This window comes from Theobroma umbraticum, unplaced genomic scaffold, assembly GCF_002168275.2.
Source record: "Theobroma umbraticum cultivar Fairchild unplaced genomic scaffold, ASM216827v3 scaffold_147.0, whole genome shotgun sequence".
Lineage (NCBI taxonomy): Eukaryota > Viridiplantae > Streptophyta > Magnoliopsida > Malvales > Malvaceae > Theobroma > Theobroma umbraticum.
This window is the reverse complement of record NW_018397259.1, coordinates 3,680,150-3,697,178: the sequence shown is the minus strand read 5'-3', so window position 1 is coordinate 3,697,178 and position 17,029 is coordinate 3,680,150. Positions and strand designations below refer to the sequence as shown.

At 32.9% G+C, this 17,029-nt stretch overlaps 1 protein-coding gene and 1 pseudogene across 3 annotated transcripts; both read right to left on the bottom strand.

The window, feature by feature from the left end:
* Positions 1-171: 171 nt before the first annotated feature.
* On the bottom strand, positions 172-9,923 carry LCAT3 (lecithin:cholesterol acyltransferase 3). 2 transcript variants are annotated; one of them, XM_021426776.1, is made up of 11 exons: positions 9,614-9,923; positions 8,611-8,702; positions 7,853-7,980; positions 7,560-7,731; positions 7,347-7,398; positions 5,827-5,927; positions 4,329-4,508; positions 2,579-2,736; positions 1,773-1,827; positions 1,452-1,505; positions 172-487 (listed from the first exon to the last, which is right to left on the bottom strand). In XM_021426776.1, the coding sequence occupies exons 1-11, from the start codon at positions 9,831-9,833 to the stop codon at positions 320-322; spliced, it is 1,380 nt and encodes a 459-aa protein (XP_021282451.1). In that variant the 5' UTR covers positions 9,834-9,923; the 3' UTR covers positions 172-319. The 2 variants fall into 2 exon arrangements, with proteins under 2 accessions (XP_021282451.1, XP_021282452.1); XM_021426777.1 differs by having other exon boundaries at positions 7,560-7,695.
* Positions 9,924-15,234: 5,311 nt separating this feature from the next.
* LOC149527255 (pentatricopeptide repeat-containing protein At2g03880, mitochondrial-like) lies at positions 15,235-17,029 on the bottom strand (annotated as a pseudogene). The gene is made up of 2 exons (XR_016351154.1): positions 16,909-17,029; positions 15,235-16,756 (listed from the first exon to the last, which is right to left on the bottom strand). The product of XR_016351154.1 is annotated as a pentatricopeptide repeat-containing protein At2g03880, mitochondrial-like (transcript).

Here is a 17,029-nt window from a genome sequence, read left to right as displayed (position 1 = left end):
ACACATGCAAGATGAGAATCATCCTGCGCACCCTGTATGGTTCATGAATTCATCTCTCATGGTCCTAAAACGATGAGTGTTAATCCCTTTTGGATGAATGTTTCCAAATCCTTTGTGGGGGATGAAACTGGTTTATCTTTTGTTAGCCATGCAATTGAAAAGGCAGGAAAAAAATATGAATACATCAACTTGATATTGATTATTGCTGTATACAATGAGTCTGTATACTGCTTTTATTTGCATGATCATGAACAATGTTGATAAATACTACATGTTAAGACTAGCCTGTTCAAGCCATTAAAAAAGTAGCAACAAATTTCTAGTTTGAAGGAGCATTTGCCACTTTGGAAGTCTTTAAATGCTTCCTGGTGACCTTCTGCTCAATACCTAACCATTTTTTAATAAGTTTAAATACTGTTTCGTCACGTAAAAGTCCACGATGACTGCCAGCAACTCCTGCTCTCTCAACTGCAGCAAATCCATCTGCCTGAAAGATAGAAGCTTTGTTTGGTTAATGGTACATGCTGGAGAAAAAGGGTATTCATTCAGAATTCACATAATAATGGCTCGTCAAGTAATGAAGAAAACCACTTGGAAATACCAGATGGAACAGTAACAATTATAACAATCATGATTTTGAACTCTATTGCCTTGATTCCTGATTGCTGACTACTGTGGTAACCAGGGACCATGCTCCTGATATAAGATTACCTTCTCAAACAACTGATAGCCTACTGATAATAACTTGACATGCTTAGCTTCAATAACGTATAATTTCATATGAGGCAAGATAAATGATGAGAACTGCAGGGCAGAGAATGAGAGAAGGGGGAGGCAACTTTTTCCAGTCACTGCCAAAGAGGTCTATTGAATTCAAGCCATAAATCATTCCTTCAAAATTTAGAAGGATTCTGAAACTACTTGACCTAGACGAATATTTGTTTGCTTATGCATCTTAGACAACCCCAGAATGTTGACTTCCTCCGACTTGTGTTGACACGGTTAACTATAGTTTATATTTTGCTGCATCTGTTATCCTGATTCTCATGTCATGATGTAGTATATGCTAGATTGTATCAGGGGAATGATTTGGAAGATATTGAGATGGGGTTTTGAATGAATATTTAATATGGTATATTTCCTTGTTGGTAAACTAAGAGCTGTCTAATTGTAAGATACTATTCATTTTGTCTAGTCCCTTTTACAATGTGTTATGAACATAGAAATGTTTACAAATATAAGCTAATTAGTCTTTCAAATTCCTTTCATGTTCTCATACTACTACGTGCCATGTCACATAACCTGACCATTTTTCTGCAGGTACATAACAATCAAATCTTTGCCTAAGAAAAATGATTTGCTGTTTTTCCATTATGCCAAGGACCATCACAAATTTTCTCTAATTAAATTCAGGTGAATATATGAATTTAATGAATAGTTAAAGAGAGTACCATTGCTGATTCTGCAGGGACAGTTCCATCTCCATCTACGTAAGTATATTGAGGCTGGAAAAAACAGGTACAGAAACAGTAAGGATACAGAGGGTGGTACTTTAGTTTTGATGAATATTGAGCCAAATCGGGAGGAAATTCTTGGGAACAAAAGAGTAAAGAAGCAGTAATAGCTGGGATAGACAGTAATTCATTATAACTTATAAGACGGGCTAAAATAACGATCTAGATTTAAGCAGCAATATTGTTATGGTTCAAATCACAGGCTAAGGATCAAGCTAACATCGAATTGGATGCTATAAAATCAAATACAAAACTCACCATTGTGTGACATATTTCTGACAGGTCCCCAACTGGTGAAGTTTCTGTACCATAACTGCAAATAAATGTCATATGCGTTAATAAGCCAGTCTTTAAAACTGATGTAAAGCAAATTTCAATTTCTTCTTTCAAATAAAAGAAGAAAATATTTTAATGTGAACCTTTAGTCTTTTTCTTTTTTTAATTGCAGAGGGGGAGGGTGGTCATTCAACTTTAAAATTACTGAAATTAAGTTGATCTTTGTACATTTGGTAACTAGGATTTAGGAATTATCAAACAAACAATTCATCTCTGATATGGATCGTTAGTTCCCAGTTAAAATTGTACTAATATCAAATTGAGTAATGCTATTCGTCCCAACACTTTTTGTGGCACATAGTAATTAACATATTCAAGGATGATATCTACCAAATCATAGGTAGTCAACCATTCATAAATGCATGTTTAAAGCTGAACCAATAGGGAGGCTAATCCCAGAATAAGGCCACAACAAACTCCAAACAATGCCAATGCAGAAATATAACACCATTTAAAAACAACCTGGGATCTCACCAAATTTCAGTTAAGTTAAAACACATGCATAAGTTCCCAATTGAAGTTTACATATCTCAAAATTGGATCTCTTGAATTTTTATGTAGTTCAATGCTATAATTATTACATTTTGCTTTCTCTTAATCTTGTAATTATTCATCATGTACAGAGTAGCCAAAAACAGGTCAAGGATTCTATTTAGAGACTTCATGTCCCTCTCAAATGCTCTTAGACTAAACAAAATCCTAACTGACAAAGCAATTCAATCACATACCAAACATCAAATGGTGTGTCAAAAGATGTCCCGTAAATGTTATAGAAGCAGATTCCACTTGGTAGTTTAGCATTGTTGATAAGTTTGCGTGTACCAGCAGCCCAATTGAGGATGGAAATGTTGAAAGGTAAAGCTATCGTATTCCCACCATAATTTAACTGCAACAGCACCCAAAAAAAAAAAAAAGTGGCAGCAATAGGCAAAATAAGAATTAAATATTAGATTATAGAAGGTGCACAGACGAATGTGAAAAAACAACCATAAACTCTACAAAAATTTTGGCAGCAACAAGACTGATATTTAGAGCAAAGAACACTGAACAGACATGAGTAGCTTAACAGATCCAGTAAGCAATTAGCAATCATATCTAGAGTTAAAGTCAGGAATTCTGTTACATATGACAGAACAAACACCCCTTTTGTTGAGAATTTTGGCAGCAAGAAGAAAAACTTAAGGAGTAACACGTGAATTGTAAGTTGTAGAAAATAGTGACCTGACAGACCTGCTACAAAAGAAGTAACCACCATCTGGGATTTCAATAAAAACTTTTATTTTCATCAGTTTGGTCAAGAATTCATACTGAAGGAACAGAAAAATTTTCTTCCAGGATTGTTGCTACTTCAAACTGGCTTCTCATTCCACAGCATGAAGACTAAATCATTTTTTTTTTTTGGGTTCAAACCATAGATAAAAGTGTTATTCTTTCAGCACTACTCAATTAATCAAGTTTTCATTTCTAGAAATTTAAATGTCTGCAGGATATTACATTGTGTTTGGATTGGGAGAAGCATAGAGGGAGAAAGGGCTAATTGAGTATGTTACTCAGACTCGGGGGTGAGTATGGGATATGGGCATGTGTCCAACAAGTCTATGCTCAACTTTTTGCAAGTTTTTCCTTATATCTGGAGGGTCAGACCTCCTTATCCATGTTCATCAGATAGGCACCTGACACAGGTTCTTCAAGGAAAATGAAGAGTCAGAGCAACATAGTAATTTGAACAATAGAATGTTAAAATGCTTTCTGTTTAAACAGTTTTTCTGCCTTATCCTTACTCTATTTGAGTCCAGCAAAACTGTCTACAGAATTTTGAAGTCACTAAATTCCCCTCCATCCCTCCTGCCCCCTTAATTATTATTCTTAATCATGATTTGCTCTAATCTTCATTTAGTTCCCAATGGCATCCTAAATAAATAAGATTTAAACTTAGCTAAAAGAACATTTATATTTTGTCCAGCTTATAGATAAGTCTGTGAGAAGTGATCAAGACCTACACTTCAATGTTTCCAACATTGAAGTACAGTTTTCTTAGTTTTCTAGTAGATATTTCCTTAACGCAAGAAAATGTACTTACAAAAGATTAAGCAGAACTCTCCATATCAATTAAGTCATAATTACAAAATAAAATCACTCATACTTGTGATCAAGAATTTCCAAATGAAAGCAGAGTTGGATCAAACATCTCTTGTCAAGGACCAATGGCTTGTCAGGTTAAGTATCATAATTTTTTTAAACAAGGTATACAAGCAGGGAAAGAGAGAGAGAAGAGGGAGTAGTGCAACAAAAAAGGTTCATCACCTTCATTACAAGAGTTACCGTGTTCTCAAGCTAATTTTCAGGAAAAAAAAAAAAAACAGTGTTCTCAAGCTATTTAGAAAGCAAAGTTCTTTTTCTTTTATGAAAAATCTGTAAAGCAAAGTTTTTTGTTTTTTTTTTTTTTTTTTGAAAGATGTGTGAAGCAAAGTTAATCACCTCATTATGCCTCAATGCTTCATTGAAGAGAACAATGCTTTCAGTTGGGCTGTATGACTCCAGTTTAACAGAAGTTTCCCCATCTTCAGAATGCTCTCGCCAAACATTAATTTGTGGTTGCATTTTCCAACTAAAATCTGGATTTGGCAACATCTCGTAGACTGATGGGCACTCAACCAACTATACATAAAACAAAACCATAAATATACAAAGGCTAATGAAAGTGCTAAACCAAAAATTGCTGCCATATTTCATCATGTGGCTATTGAGGTGGGGATACTAACAAATAACAATTAATGTGATTTTCCTGGATGTGCTCTATAATATGAACGAGATGCTAAACCAAACTGTCACTTTGCTCATAGCATGTAAAGTATTAACCACAATCATAAATAATATCGAAGCAGCAAGCAGATGAGTTAGTCACCATATTAAAGAACTGTAAGAGAATCAAGGCAGAGTTCACAAAAGTCAGTTTGAAGTACAGCGTGAAAGAAACCATTCCCAACATTGCATTCCAGGGTGCACAGGAAGCACATGTACTTATCTCAACAAAACAATTTCAAGCATCATGTAGTAGAAAATTCTCCCCAAATTCAAATGTCCTATTTAGTTTTATTTATTCCCTTAATTGTTGTGAAAATTAGAAGTAATTTACAGAAAATGTGAAAATCAGGCATAAAATTGAAAACAAATACTGTCATGAAAATATTTGGACATTAGAAAGAATTACTTCCATGTTTTAGACATTTACACTCTACAGGTAATAGGACTTATATTTCACCATACAGTAATTAGAGCAATTGCGACCATTGCATAAGCAGAAGCAAAAAGATGGTAACAACATAGTAATTTGAATGGTACAGGTGGCAGTAGTTGTGATGCTAGAAAAAAAATGGCTACAGTAATACAGTGTACATGATTATTTAGTTCATCTACCCTAAGTTACACTAAGTCAACATGTGTTTTGCATTTACTTTCCAACAATTCAAATTATTTACACTTTTAACCAGCAAAAACCATATTTTTCTTACCCAAAAAATACGGCTTGCCAAAAGCTTTCCTTAGTCAAGCTTACATTTCTCTTTATATCTCTATATAAAAGAAAACTTTATATTTCTCTTCATATAAACTGGCTTTTCAGATATAACCACATATCTAACCCAATTATGCCCAAAACAGCCAGCATATGACATGATTTTCCAGCTTTAGCTTCAAGATAGGCATTGAACACTTTGGAAAGAGTACCTTCACTAACATAAGCATCCTCAACTTAAATTTTTTGGGCAAGCAAATCCCTAAGCATGTCAGATAATTACTATCCATTACCAGAATATTACATGGGTTAAATTGATTGCTAATCTGACAAACAAAGAAGATGAGAAGCACTTAATGATAAATTTGTATCCATCTTCAACGCTTTTAAGACATCTTCGTCTTGAAAATCAAATATCCATTTGTCATATACAGGGCCAACCACTCTGAATTTAGAAATTACCAGTTGGTGCATCGTCCACCTTGATACAAAGAAGTAGGCTTCAAAACCTTCAACAAACTGTAATCCAGTTAAGAGAGAATCATTGACACATCCTGGGGCACCTGTTAAGCATATTTGAGAATTTGTGATAACCGATTGGATATTAAAGGTGGGATGGAGGGGGAAGTTATCCAACGATATTACAGGATGACTAGCCTTTGTCAATTTTGAGATATTGGTCCTTTTTGATATACCATCACATGAGACCAAGCACAAGCAAACTAGTGGGATCAGCACTTAGTTCAGTCAAGCAAAAGCACAAATTCAACCTTATAATCTTCATGTAAGGGAACCCTAAATAAAATTAGCATAATAAAAAACCACATGAAAGGCTGAATGACAGAAGTTGTTGCTAACACAAAAAATGTAAGAAGACAGATGAAATTGAAATAATATCATCAGGACTTCCACTACCAATCTATAGTTCAACATATAAAGCCAACTTACTTCATAGATGTAAACAAAGTTTGGAAAGTTAAGACACATGTCATGGGTTTACATGCTCAAGTCATAGCAGTTCGATAGGAAAATGGCAACATGAATTATTCATGTGGTGAAAAGTGAAAGCATAGGCAAGAATGATACATGATATTTTCTGATTATTCAATCAGTTAATTCAGCAATAAAAAGAAATTATTTGATGGTGCCATAATGAGTGGAGAACAATATCAAGGAGAAAAAGGAAATTGAAACAGTAATACTGTAAGATCCTGTTTTAAACTCAAAACAATGGAACACTAATAGTGTAAGTATTATAAGTCTTGAAAAATATATCAATATGTTGAATACAATTATCTTAGTTATATGCTGAAGATTAATTATAAAGGGAAGCGGGCATATGCATCTGCATAATTATCAGCCTGGCACTGCTTAGCATGATTGTCAATTACAATGTATCAAAAGTAGCTAAAAATCTGTAGCCAAAGAGAATATAAAAATCTCTGTTGCTAGTCTGTTTAACAATAAATTCATTTTCCATCATTTAGAAGGCATTATATTTCAAGTCATTCATGGGACACATTCTACCAACTTTGCTCTGCAAAAGATAATAAATTATGCGTGCCACTAAGAAGAGCAAGAACAAAACATCAATATATAAAACTTAAAGCAGTATGAGCTTTCAATATTATTGCACAACATACTCCTTTCATTTACAATCTTGGCAGCTCAGAAAGAAAAAAAAAATATCTTATATTTGTTAAGTAAGCAAAACTTTGATGGTGGTAAACCTCTCTTAAGTAAATTTGCCACTATTTATAATAATTAAGAACCAAAACAACCACTAAATGATGGCTGACATGGAATAGTTGTGGTTTCCAAATCTCTGGGAATGAAAGCAACGTTTCTAAAGAATCTAAAGTGGACATGTTTTTTTGAAAGATATTTGTCAACTCATGTCCATTGTATGTGCCTACATTTTGCACTAAGAAGCTGCAAAGTGCATGTTTATAAACTCAAATGCTTGATGTGCAGGAAATTACCTTGAAAAGGGCACGCAATAGTAATCCACTTATTTACATATTTGGAAAATACCTGCCAATGAACAATTAACTTATCACTTCTATCAATGAAACAGAATGCTAGCAATCCTCCCATTGAACAATATCAACTTTGATGGGAGTTCATTTTTTCTTCAAAGCTAACACGAAATTTATAATGATTTTCAACTAGTCACCGAGAGAAAAACTGCGCACATCATTATGAAGTGACAAGAAACATAGCACCAACAGTCCTCCCATCGAATGTGAGATAATATTAACTTTTCTGCCTCCAGAAGCCTTGTGTGCAGTTTCCAACTTAACTTTAAGACCTTCCATTAATTTGTCAATCCTGCCAATAGTTAACACGCATCCATGTAACCAAAACCTATATAGAGCAAGATCAAGGAAGTTCAAGTAACTTCCGAGCATGAACAGAGTATAAACACAACCAGATATAGTCATTTATATAACTAAAAATCTTAACCGAGTGGTTGAAAATGAGTTACCTATTGCTTTGGCGGAAATCATAACCATATCCAAACAATGTGGTTCCTTTCTTATACCCACATCCAACTAGCATATCAATCATATCATGAAAATGATACACCTCTGTCAAATGTATAAGTTTAACTAGCTGGAGGATCAAGAGATATGATATCAGAAATAAATAACAGATACTCAATCAAAGTGCAAGATAGGTGAAACAAAAAATAACTGACAAAATCTGTATATGAAGACAATTCAAAATTAGCTGCGATATCAAAAATAGCAAGAAGGGAGAGAACACTCGTCAAGACAAACCTCTAACAAATGAAACTTAAGAGGAGCAACAAGGGTTACAACTGTGCGCTGTCAGATGGACTCAAACAACTTCTGATTAAATGGAAAAGATGAATTTTCAACACTTGCTAGAAAATGCTCATGAATTTGACCCAAAAAAATGAAAATTATAAATTCCCAGAGATTGACAGAATACACTGAAGCTTTTTAAGAAACTTTGTCAGACATATAAATTAAAATTGAATTTGAGACACTAGCACTCGGCAAACTAGTACTTTTATCCAGCTTCTTAGGATCTTGAATATTCAGCCTCCACCCTGTTTAAAAATTCTGTAATAGATGTTTCATGGTTTGGACAAAGTCATGGTCTCCAATGTGGTATTTTAATTTTTTAATTGAATGCAAACAGAACCCTTCATTGTGCTTAAAGGACTACATTATTTCATCAAATGGCAGAATTATTAAAGAGAAGAGCTGATTTTACCCAGGAGGGATCCAGTATATCGATTGCATATAGCCCATAATCATCATCAGGGACCAAAATCTCGATGTCATCATCTAACGATTCAGTATAACCTGAAAATAACAAATCCATCAACTTCAACACAAGTGCTTTAATGCCAAGGAGAAGCTTCATTCAGACAAATCCAAACCAAAAATAAATAAATAATGATTACACGTATCCAATATTTAAAGGACAATATTACCAATGGTAAGCATACCCATAATTTCAAGCTTCCAAACGTTTCAAAATGGAATCAAAGGAATTAACCCATAATATTGTACAAAAAGTACCACATGAGGAACATTATGAGAAGAGGGGGAGCTGGGAAAGATCAAGAATAAAGACTTTCCAGTTAGAACAATCAGGACAATAAGGACTAATTATTTATCGTTAGAAAGAAACAATATGAATAAGTTTGTTGGTTGTCTTTTGTTGCTGAAGCTGCAGGAAGCACATTGCATACTTTGTGAAAGAGTCAGTTGAGTAGAGATATCAGGTGATGGAGGTTCTGGTCTAGGTCTCTATGAACGGTCCCATTGCTTATACAGGGCATTGTAAATTCCTATAATACCTGTTTCATAACCCTTGTGACTAAACGAATAGGAATTACAAAAAAGATGGAGGGAAATATCCAGACATAGAATCAATTATAATAAAAAAAAAATCCGATTCAGCTAAGATACTTCTTATTTTGTTGACTTTGGCAGTAACCAAACAAAAGCCAGCATAACAAATTGTCATACTTAATCTTTCCCTTCATGTTTTCATATCAAACAAAAACTTCACACAGAAAAACAACAAACTTCATTGTTATACAAAACCCAATTTTTATCCTTTCCCTCCTTGTCCTCCACTTTCCCAAGAACCAAACAGGAAAAAAAACAAAAACAAAAATATACATAACCCAACAGAGAACAGGCATTTCTATACGTACAAACAATGCATGCAAGCTAACGATAAAACAAAAAGAAACAAAGAGTACCTGTTTCAGGATTATAAAGAGACCAGAGCTTCTTCTTGAACTCCAAATCGGAAAACAGGATCCGAACCCAAACCCGGGTCTCGAATCCAAACTTCTTCCTCTTTGAATGAAGAATGGACCCTCCCATTCCGGAGACAAGAAGGACCGGGTCTAGATCAATTTCGGGCTCTTCGGAGCCCCGAGACCCGAAACATGGGCACAAACAGAGGTCTCCCAGCATCGTTTTTACTAAGATTTAAATTCGGGCTTCGGATCTCCTGGTTTGACCGAGAGAGAGTGTGTGTGAGAGTAGGGTGGCAGTTGCAATAATGAAGTGAGAAGTCTTTGAGTAGGTATATAGAAATGAGCGTCGGGATAAGACCAAGGGTGGCTTAGATTTTCGCACTTTTGCACTATTTGACCCTTATATTTCTACTTAATTCTTATATTGTCCTACTACTATTATTTTTGGCATGTGAGGCCAATGTAATGATTTGTTACAAATGATAACATTTTTTGCAAATTGGGGATTAGTGTTAGATATAGGTATGCATTTTGTTTCATTTTATTTACAGAAAATAGCTTCCCAAAATCGGGTTATATGTTAGATTTTATATATATTTTTGTAGGATTGATGATAACTAGTTGGAAAAAAAATGAAAATAATATAACCACCCATCAATTGTGTAAATCCAACTTATTTCATTACAAATATTTATTAAAATTGGCAGCCATTGTGCATTATTAAGAAATAAATTTTGTAAAATAACATAAATAAATTTTTTTTATGGAGTATATAATTTAAAAATAATATTATATATTTTTTATATATAAAAATATTTCTTATCAACTATAACTAATGGTTATGAGAACAAGATTCTCATAGATATGTTTCACACTAAATATAAAAATGCGATGTCACTCAATTTAAATACAAAAAATGCGAGGCGCATCTACTATATCAAACATAATTTTAATCAAGAATTGAAAAAGAGCTTTCAATAATGGAGTCAAGATTTTGTGATTGAGGGTGAACAAAAGGTGAGTCAAGCAGTGAGGTTTGAAAAGTAATTTTACCATAATAGGACTTATTTAAATTTTTAAGCTAATTAAAATTAATTATTAACTAATTATTGTAAAATATTTTATTACATAAAAAATTATTTTAAAATAAAATTATAAAAATATATTATAAAATTTTAAAACTTTTGAAAATAAAGACTCCTACGAACCTCCCATTTCCTCCGCCGCAGTGACTGTGATAGTAATCTAGTTTTCGTCACTTAAACAAGACTTCAAGAGATGAAGGACAAAAGGAAAATATTTAAAAAAGAGGTCCAAGTAAGCAAAAAAAAGTGACAGACGTTAACGGCTGCGACGTCTTTTGCCATACAGTTAGCTCGTTTGCACCAAACCGTCATAACTGCAAGGGTATATCTCTGACTCTCTACAACCGATAGTATATTTCCCGAAACTGCAACCGCCACTCTCTTGAGTCCGAGTCTGCTACCTAGACTCCCTAAGAAATCAGAATCCCAATTTTATCCTTTTCCTTGTCGGTGAGATCAAAATTCGTGAAACGTGGCTATATCTCATTAGCTGGATTGAATGGTCCCAACTGAGCTGCCTGTGGGCAGGGCTAAGGAGGGACAGACAAAGATTTTCAATTGGATAGGTTGACAAGGAATCGGAGCAGCATATCCTTTGGAATTTTGCATTTGCTAGAAACACTACAAAATCATTTCAAGACAAGAATTTAGTGTTATGAATGTGACCCACCACCAATATAGACCTTCGAGATTTATTATTCTACAATGTACTACTGAGACTTTGTGTACTACATTTGATAAGAATATAATTTATTTTCTTACATGAAAAATGTGGCCCACCACCAAAAAGTAAGCAATTTAATTAAGGAAGCAATGGATATACGTATATCCCATTTTTATACTTTGACAAGCTATCTTCTTTGATACAAAGTCGTTGGGAATGTGTGTTCATGAAAATGGTGGCTAGGGAGATTTCTTAAGCTGAGCGTGATTGCGTCGCCACCACGAGCAATTCACAAGGTGATCGATGGTCCAAGGGCAAAAGATTTTATCTACAATTGCCGAATAAGGCAGTCATAGAGATCATCTTCGGAGCTCAACTTCTTCCGGATTCATTTTTTCATTCATCCTTATTGAGAGAAGAGGTTTTGTGAGTACTGTTTAGAGGATGTTTATGTTAGAAAAATAATGTATTTCATAAGATTCAAACAATTCACATTGTTAAAGAACAAGAGAGTTAACTGTCTTACATATGAAAATCTATTATGAGCTTGTTGCAAGTAGCGAAAAAAGATTGAACTCGTATGCACACGAAATTGAGCTAAGTTTTGAAAAAACATAGATTCCCTCCTCTTGCGCATGAATATATATGTGGGTTGGGTTCAAGTAAATTTTTGTAACTTAATTTTATTTTTCTTCGCAGCCAGTGATAATTGAAATAGGTTTAATGACTAAGTCATTAATCTTATCTGACTTAATCTTAAACATCTAAAATTTTTCTTTCTTTTCAACCAACGATAGTTGAAATAATTTTAATGACTAAGTTTTTAACCTTATCTAACATAATCTTAAACGTTCAAAATATTTCTCATCTAACTTAATCTTAAACATCCAAAATATTTTCTCTTAATTTTAAACGTCTAAAATATTTTCTTAGTCTGTTGTTGTCTGTTACTTAATATTCCCTTACTTCGCATGAATATCTTCTCAGCCAATGATAGTTGAAATAGTCTTAATGGCTAAGTCATTAACCTTATTTGGCTTAGTCTTAAACCTCCAAAATTTTTTTTTCTTCTCAGCCGGAAATAGTTGAAATAGTCTTAATGACTAAGTTGAAATAATTTTAATGACTAAGTTTTTAACCTTATCTGACTTAATCTTAAACATTCAAATTATTTCTTATCTGACTTAAAACTTGTTTGGCTTGGTTTTTTTATAACTTAAATGCTATTATGAAGCTCTTATGAAAAATAATAACTTTTAGAATTAAGCTGAAGTTGTCTGGTAAAATTTTTTTTATAAGTTATAATTTTGATTAAAATTATCGAGTATTTTTTTTAGATAGTAATATTGTAATTATTTTTAACAGATGAAGATATTTTTAAAACAAAAATAAAAATTTTCTTCCATTTTTAAAAAAAGGAAGGAAAAGCTCCTCTTTCCTAAAGCTTTTTTTTTAAAAAAAAATTATTCTTAAAAAAAGTTATTTTTTTAAAAGCTTTTCAAAATTTATATTTAAACTCGTTTTTACTTTTAAAAGATAGATAAGCTGAAAAAAAGTTAGACCAAATAAGCATTTAGTTATAAACGTCTAAAATATTTCCTTAGTCTGTTGCCTGTTGCCTAATATTCTCCCTCTTGCACATGAATATCTTCTTAGCCATAGTTAAAATAGTCTTAATGACTAAGTCATTAACCTTATCTGACTTAGTACTTGTTTGACCTGATTTTTTTTTCAGCTTATCTATCTCTTAAAAGTAAAAGTCATGTCAAATATAAATTTTGAAAAACTCTTAAAAAAAGTAATTTTTTTTAAAAAATAAAATTTAAAAAAAGAGAGGAGCTTTTTCTTCTCTTTTTTTAAAAATACAAGAAAATTTTTATTTTTATTTCAAAAATATCCTTATCTGTTAAAAATAATTACAATATAACTCTCTAGAAAAAATACCCTATACAATAATTTTAACCAAAATTGTAACTTATAAAATAAGAAATTATATAAAAAAAATTTACCAAACAACTTCAGTTTAATTTTAAAAGTTATTATTTTTCATAAGAACTTCATAATAGCTTTTAAGTTAAAAAACAATTAAGCCAAACAGGTTTAGTAACATTCAAAATTTTTCTTTCTTCTCAGCCGAAGATAGTTGAAATAGTCTTAATGACTAAGTTGAAATTGTTTTCGCCTACCTTACTCAAAAACACACCAACCCTCTTTGTCCAAAAAATTTCTTATCTGATTTAGTCTTAAACGTTTAAAATATTTCCTGAATTTGTTACCTGATATTTCTTAAAAATCCAAAACATTCTGTCATCTAACTTAGCATCTTGATTTACTCTGATTTTATGTTAATTTTGTACTAATTTTCTATAACATTAACTTTTTACTTTGCCTATGAATACAGCCTACCTATTTCACTCAAAAACACACCAACCCTCTTATCTTCTCTAAAGCTTTCTCTGCATATTCTTTCTCTTTTTTTTTATTTGACTTATCTTAAATGTCCAAAATATTTCTGGAGTCTATTTACTATTGCCTGATTTTTCTTAAACATCCAAAATATTCTGTTATTTGACCAAGCATCTTGATTTATTTTAATTTTATGCTGATTTTATATTGATTTTCTATAACATTAATTTTATACTTTGCTTATAAATACAATCTACCTACCTGACTCAAATACACACCAACCCTCTCATCATCTCTAAAGCTTTCTTTACATACTCTTTCTTTATTTTCCTTACTCTCGTGTTGGGTTTTGATTTTCGAAGAAAATCTTTCTATTATTCGTGTTATCCCTTAATAATTTATATAAATTATAAAAAATAATCTGTTGAATCTTGAAAGATAGTCACTATAATCTTTTTACATAAAGATTTATATTATGAAAGAACGAAAATTAACTTTAAAGACAATAATTTCACAACTTAGACTTTCTACTATTTTACTTGCTTCATTATATTTTTCAATTCTTTCTCAATTTATTTTTGATAGTCTATATATTAAAGAAGTCTTCAAATGTTAACACCCTCCTCAGCTCTTGTCTTGGTCCTTTTTGATTAGACAATTTATACCTCATCATAGACAAAAACAAAGAATTAATAAGGATAATCAATTATAAGAAACAAGCAATTGTTAGCTATAAATCCTCCAAAGATTACTCACAAATGAGATTCAAAAATCCGTTATGAACCATCTTAGGTAAAATTTGCATTGCCCTTGACACAATGTTGATTTGAATAAGTCCCAAATCATCATATTGTAAGAGCAACCATTTGGCAAGCAGCCATCCACTTCCATTTTCCTAAACAACTCATATGCTTCATTTGGTAGCCCTTCTTTATAAAGTTCTTTCATCATTATAGTATAATTGTAAAAACTAAGGTGTAACCTCTTCACTCTAAGTGCACAAAATAATTTCTTTCCAACTCAAGTTGCCCAACCTGAGACAAGCCATCAAGGGGATGCCATCCTGGAGCATTTGCCTTGTCATAATGCAAACCATCACTCCCAGAAAGCCGTAAAAGTTTCATAGCGAAGGAACTTCCTAGACTATATCCATCACACTGCAACAGGCAGGTTAATGAAGAAAAGTTATGCATAAATATCAATGCACTTACAAGCCATAACCAGCCAAATCATAGGGATTTAATTTGCATGATAACTTTTCTGAAACTCAAGAAGACTAGAGTAGTTTTCACTTAAGAACCATCTGCATGCATTAACTACAAAACTAATTGCCTAAGAGGTCAGGATTGACACTAAAACAAAGTCTGTAAAATTTGAAATCAATTACATTGAAACTAGCTTCATATGAATCTACCATTGTTCCCAGTATCTGAAATAGTTTAAAGACAATGAAACAATTAGAAGAAGAATATAAAGGCCATCATTATATTTCTTGCAGATAAGATTTGCAAACCAGTACCTGGTAACAGAAATAACCTGGTAACAGAAATAAAACAACTGAAAAAGGAGCTCTGTGAAAAAAACAATGCACAAGAAACTCATTGTATCCAAATAACTAATAAAGGTGAAAAAGATTGCCTTCTTCCTCAATGTCAAGAAAACAGATTTGAGGGTAACTTCACTATAGTTACTAGAAATCTTTGCAGCATAGAAAAACAATTACAATAGAATGTACTAAACAAAGATAGATAAATAACAAGTCATTTCATGTTGACATTTTGATCATCTTCATACTTTCTCAGAGCTAGATCATGAATAGATTGATCTACTCCATTTCTAGACAATAATCCAATAGCATTGTTGCTGTTGAAGAATCAGCAGAAAATCCTTAATCAACCATCTCATGTGAAATTTACGTTGCCCTTGACACATAATCGTTTTGAAGAAATCCTCATATCATTGTATCGTAAGAAAAACTATCTTGCAAGCAGCCATTCACTTCCATTTTCCCAAACAATTCATATGCTTCATTTGGTAGTCCTTCTTTACAGAGTCCTTTGGTGTAAACATTGGGGTTTAACCCTTTGGTTATGAGTGCACAAAATAAATTCCTTGCAATTTTAAGTAACCCAACTTGACACAAGCGATCAATTAACATATTATAGTGGACTATGTCAGGTTCTAACCCACTGTTCTCCATTAAATGGAAAAGTCCCAGTGCCTCATAAATATGACCAAAGTCTCTCTACTTGGCACATGCCATTTATAAAAGCAGTCTAAGTAACAATGTTAGGGACTACATTTTGAGACGTGAGTTTCATTGCCTCATCTATCTATCCTTTTTAAACTGACCGTCATTATTTCAACAAGTGATGAGCCTCCCAAAAATGCATCAGCCAATATATTATAGGAGACAGAATCTGGTTTGCAATTGTTAGCAAGCATTTTATTCAATAATAACCATAACTTGGCAATCTCATCAAACGGCTTCAGCAGCTATTTTACCTTCAACAGACAACCCATTAGCGAGGGTGTCAAAGGTAACTTCAACATTTTCTCTAAAAGCCAAAACCCAAAATCCGAGAGGCAAGAACAATTAAGCAAAACAGTGACAGTATAAACATTATGTCTGATTCCTAGTAATTCCATTTGTCTCAACAGAGAAACAGCAGTCTAATAATGCTTCATTCTAACAATGGTAGCTACTAATTGAGTAATTTCCACTATAAAAGGGCGGGGACGGGTACGAGGCAATTGAACAAAGCAAGGCACATCTTCTACTTTGTGAAAGGATTTATTGAAAATGGGTACGAGTGGTAGAGAAAAAAAAGGTTTTGGAAATAATCAAAGAAAGCAGGAGGAGAACGAGTAAAGGAGAAGAAAGGAAGAGAAGTGAGAGATTGGGAGTTACCAAGTTGAACGAGACACAATAGCAAAGCAGAAGAACTGCTTTTCCAGCCCCTCGTCATCGTTATCTATTCTGCACTGCAAAAGATGAAGGAATTGAGGATTAAGAAATGCTTATACATATATATATATATATACATACATACATATATATATTATCATCCATACATATTTTTGTTGCCTTTATACAGTGAATTCTACAGTAAGGTACTGTAACGTGGGAAACTTACTTTGGCAAAAGGAGATGGCACCACTTTTCCGCATTATCTGCAACGTGGGTTTGCTTGGGGGGACTTGACTCCCTACTTTGCTGCATTTTACTTCAAGCTGAAGTAGTCCTTGGAAATTAAT